The sequence below is a fragment of the Perca flavescens genome, chromosome 23 (assembly GCF_004354835.1).
Source record: "Perca flavescens isolate YP-PL-M2 chromosome 23, PFLA_1.0, whole genome shotgun sequence".
Taxonomy (NCBI): Eukaryota; Metazoa; Chordata; class Actinopteri; order Perciformes; family Percidae; genus Perca; species Perca flavescens.
The window spans coordinates 352,501-357,500 of record NC_041353.1 but is presented as its reverse complement, the minus strand read 5'-3'; the positions used below and the strand labels follow the sequence as shown (position 1 = coordinate 357,500).

The window sequence follows — 5,000 nt, the reverse complement described above, 5'->3', positions numbered from 1 at the left end:
TATTATTATTACAATTATTATTATTATTACTATTACTATTACTATTATTATTATTATTATTATTATTATTACTATTATTATTATTATTTTTTTATTATTACTATTATTATTAATATTATTATTATTATATATAATTATTATTAAATTATTATCATTATTATTATTAATATTATTATAATTATATTATTATTATACATTTACTGTAACTGAGTATTTCTCCAGTGTGTATTAGTAGTAAAGTATCTGAGTACTTGTGTCCAGTGTGTATTAGTATCTGAGTACTACTGTGTATTCCAGCTGCAGGCTCCCAGTGTGTACTAGTATCTGAGTACTACTGTGTACTTGCAGCTGCAGGCTCCCAGTGTGTACTAGTATCTGAGCACTACTGTGTATTCCAGCTGCAGGCTCCCAGTGTGTACTAGTATCTGAGTACTACTGTGTATTCCAGCTGCAGGCTCCCAGTGTGTACTAGTATCTGAGTACTACTGTGTATTCCAGCTGCAGGCTCCCAGTGTGTACTAGTATCTGAGTACTACTGTGTATTCCAGCTTCAGGCTCCCAGTGTGAAGGGTTTTGACTTTGCGAAGCTGCACCTGGGTCAGCACAGTAAAGACGACATCATGGTGATCCAGGAGCCTGGCCCCGCCCCCGCCAAAGAGGCCACGCCCCCCGCCGCCGCCGCCGGAGACCTCAACACGCCCAAATCCAAAGGCTCGTCCACCAAGGCGCCGCGCGCCGGCCGCCGCCACCGGGGACGGTAGGACGCTCACCAAAAAAAACCAAAACACCCAAAACACCCAAAACACACCAAAACACCCAAAACACCCAAAACACCCAAAACACACCAAAACTCCCAAAACACACCAAAACACCCAAAACACACCAAAACACCCCAAAACACCCAAAACACACCAAAACACACCAAAACACCCAAAACACGCCAAAACACACCAAAACACACCAAAACAAAACACAACAAAACACACCAAAACACCCAAAACACACCAAAACACCCAAAACACGCCAAAACACACCAAAACACACCAAAACACACCAAAACACCCAAAACACACCAAAACACACCAAAACACCCAAAACACACCAAACACACACAACACACCAACACAACCAAAACACACCAAAAAAACACTCACAAATATATACAAAGTAAAACACATTCCATTAAACACACGTCAAATCCATGTTTCTATTAAAGCCATGTAGGATATTTAATCATGTTTCACCATGTAGGATAAATCATGTTTCTATTAAAGCCTTGTAGGATAAATCATGTTTCCCATGTAGGATAAATCACACCAAACAGGATATTTAATCATGTTTCTATCAAAGCCTTGTAGGATATTTAATCATGTTTCTATTAAAGCCATGTAGGATATTTAAAACAAACCTTGTAGGATAAATCATGTTTCTATTCCATGTAGGATATTTAAAATTGTAGGATATTTAATCACAAAAGGATATTTAATCAAAGTATTAAAGGTAGGATATTTAATCATCATGTAGGATCTCCTAGGATTCCATTATGATCATCATGTTTCTATTAAAGCCATGTAGGATAAATCCATGTTTCTATTAAAGCCATGTAGGATATTTAATCATGTTTCTATTAAAGCCATGTAGGATACTTAATCATGTTTCTATTAAAGCCTTGTAGGATATTTAATCATGTTTCTATTAAAGCCATGTAGGATATTTAATCATGTTTCTATCAAAGCCATGTAGGATATTTAATCATGTTTCTATTAAAGCCATGTAGGATATTTAATCATGTTTCTATTAAAGCCATGTAGGATATTTAATTCATGTTTCTATTAAAGCCATGTAGGATATTTAATTCATGTTTCTATTAAAGCCATGTAGGATATTTAATCATTTTTCTATTAAAGCCATGTAGGATATTTAATCATGTTTCTATTAAAGCCATGTAGGATATTTAATCATGTTTCTATTAAAGCCATGTAGGATATTTAATCATGTTTCTATTAAAGCCATGTAGGATATATAATCATGTTTCTATTAAAGCCATGTAGGATATTTAACCATGTTTCTATTAAAGCCATGTAGGATATTTAGTCATTTTTCTATTAAAGCCATGTAGGATATTTAATCATGTTTCTATTAAAGCCATGTAGGATATTGAATCATGTTTCTATTAAAGCCATGTAGGATATTGAATCATGTTTCTATTAAAGCCATGTAGGATATTGAATCATGTTTCTATTGAAGAAATGTTGTTAGGCCTACATTACATTATAAACAGAAATGTTGTTAGGCCTACATTACATTATAAACAGAAATGTTGTTAGGCCTACCTTACATTATAAACAGAAATGTTGTTAGACCTATATTACATTATAAACAGAAATGTTGTTAGACCTACATTACATTATAAACAGAAATATTGTTAGGCCTACCTTACATTATAAACAGAAATGTTGTTAGACCTATATTACATTATAAACAGAAATGTTGTTAGGCCTACATTACATTATAAACAGAAATGTTGTTAGGCCTACCTTACATTATAAACAGAAATGTTGTTAGACCTACATTACATTATCAACAGAAATGTTGTTAGACCTACATTACATTATAAACAGAAATGTTGTTAGGTCTACATTACATTATAAACAGAAATGTTGTTAGGCCTACATTACATTATAAACAGAAATATTGTTAGGCCTACCTTACATTATAAACAGAAATGTTGTTAGACCTACATTACATTATAAACAGAAATGTTGTTAGGTCTACATTACATTATAAACAGAAATGTTGTTAGGCATACATTACATTATAAACAGAAATATTGTTAGGCCTACCTTACATTATAAACAGAAATGTTGTTAGACCTACATTACATTATAAACAGAAATGTTGTTAGGTCTACATTACATTATAAACAGAAATGTTGTTAGGTCTACGTTACATTATAAACAGAAATGTTGTTAGACCTACATTACATTATAAACAGAAATGTTGTTAGGCCTACATTACATTATAAACAGAAATGTTATTAGACCTACATTACATTATAAACAGAAATGTTGTTAGGCCTACATTACATTATAAACAGAAATGTTGTTAGGCCTACATTACATTATAAACAGAAATGTTGTTAGGTCTACATTACATTATAAACAGAAATGTTGTTAGGTCATTATAAACAGAAATGTTGTTTACATTATAAACAGAAATGTTGTTAGGTCTACATTACATTATAAACAGAAATGTTGTTAGGCCTACATTACATTATAAACAGAAATGTTGTTAGGTCTACATTACATTATAAACAGAAATGTTGTTAGGCCTACATTACATTATAAACAGAAATGTTGTTAGACCTACATTACATTATAAACAGAAATGTTGTTAGACCTACATTACATTATAAACAGAAATGTTGTTAGACCTACATTACATTATAAACAGAAATGTTGTTAGGTCTACATTACATTATAAACAGAAATGTTGTTAGGTCTACATTACATTATAAACAGAAATGTTGTTAGACCTACATTACATTATAAACAGAAATGTTGTTAGGTCTACATTACATTATAAACAGAAATGTTGTTAGGTCTACATTACATTATAAACAGAAATGTTGTTAGACCTACATTACATTATAAACAGAAATGTTGTTAGGTCTACATTACATTATAAACAGAAATGTTGTTAGGTCTACATTACATTATAAACAGAAATGTTGTTAGACCTACATTACATTATAAACAGAAATAATGGATTATGAGCCAGCCAATTATCGATGCAGCATCGTCCACGATTATTTTGATATTATTTGATTCATTTCAACACCTGTAATACAAAACTGTTTTTAACAGTCCCTCTGGAAAAACTTGATTATGCGATCGCATAATTCAACGCATAATCAGCCAAAGTACCCATTTTTTCAAAAATGCCGCACTTTCGCCGCATAAATTGCAGATTTCCGCGCTAAATATTTGGGGCTTGCATGATTTCATAATCCCTGGATTTTCGTTAAACAAAAAAGTCCCAAAATATATCTCAGCAGAAAGTAGAAAAATGTTGCGTTTACTTCACACAAGAGCAGCCATTTTCCCCTGTTGCCATGGGAACGTTATGAAGTGATGTCATTATGCGACGTGAACATCATCGAAAAGCTGCAAAACCCCGCGATAAAGCCTGGCTAATCTCAATTTTATCGCATTAAACTGCATAAATATCATACAGAGAATATTCCATCGCAGGATTTAAGAAAACGTTGCCGCATAATCAAGGATTTTTGGAACAATCACAAAAAAACTCTGGAAGGACTGAATATATTTCCCAAAATGTGTTTTATCTTCTGAATGGAACGTTAAACGGAGACGATTAAATCTTCATCACTTTTTTTTAATGTTTTTTTCAGCAACATTTGTGTTTTTGGTGCATTTTTTAAAGCTTTTTCTCAACGTTTTTTTATGCTTTTTTTAAGACATTTTTGACGCTGTTGTTTTCATATTTTTTTGCTCTTTTTCCGATGTTTTATGAAGAGATTTTGTCTGATTACGAGTGCAGCACACGGCTGTAAATGTTATAAATAATATTCTGGTAGAAAGGTCAGTTACACTCTGAACTTTAACCAACATTTATATTCACATCTAAAACAGATGTTAAATATGACGCCTAACTTCTCCTGTAACGCTGGTTTTATCTTGATGCTCTTCATTGATTGGCTGGTTGGGAGCCAGCTGTTGATTGGCTGGTTGGGAGCCAGCTGTTGATTGGCTGGTTGGGAGCCAGCTGTTGATTGGCTGGTTAGGAGCCAGCTGTTGATTGGCTGGTTGGGAGCCAGCTGTTGATTGTGGTCTTCCTGTCTCTCTCAGGCTCAGCCCGTCAGACGCAGACTCGTTAGGCAGCGACCAATCGAGCGGCAGAGAATCGGCAGAAGAGAGCACCCGGCCCGTGGCCACGCCCAGCGACGGGAAGCACCGGAAGACCCCCAGAAACGGTCA

At 33.9% G+C, this 5,000-nt stretch overlaps 1 protein-coding gene across 1 annotated transcript in view; it reads left to right on the top strand.

Annotated features, from left to right (window-relative positions):
• Nucleotides 1-5,000, top strand: part of LOC114550472 (UPF0606 protein KIAA1549) — a 30,496-nt gene that overhangs the window by 14,978 nt on the left and 10,518 nt on the right. The window contains exons 12-13 of the mRNA XM_028571271.1: nucleotides 549-757; nucleotides 4,872-4,996. Coding sequence (XP_028427072.1) covers nucleotides 549-757; nucleotides 4,872-4,996 — 334 coding nt within the window. The remainder of the gene's footprint in view (nucleotides 1-548; nucleotides 758-4,871; nucleotides 4,997-5,000) is intronic.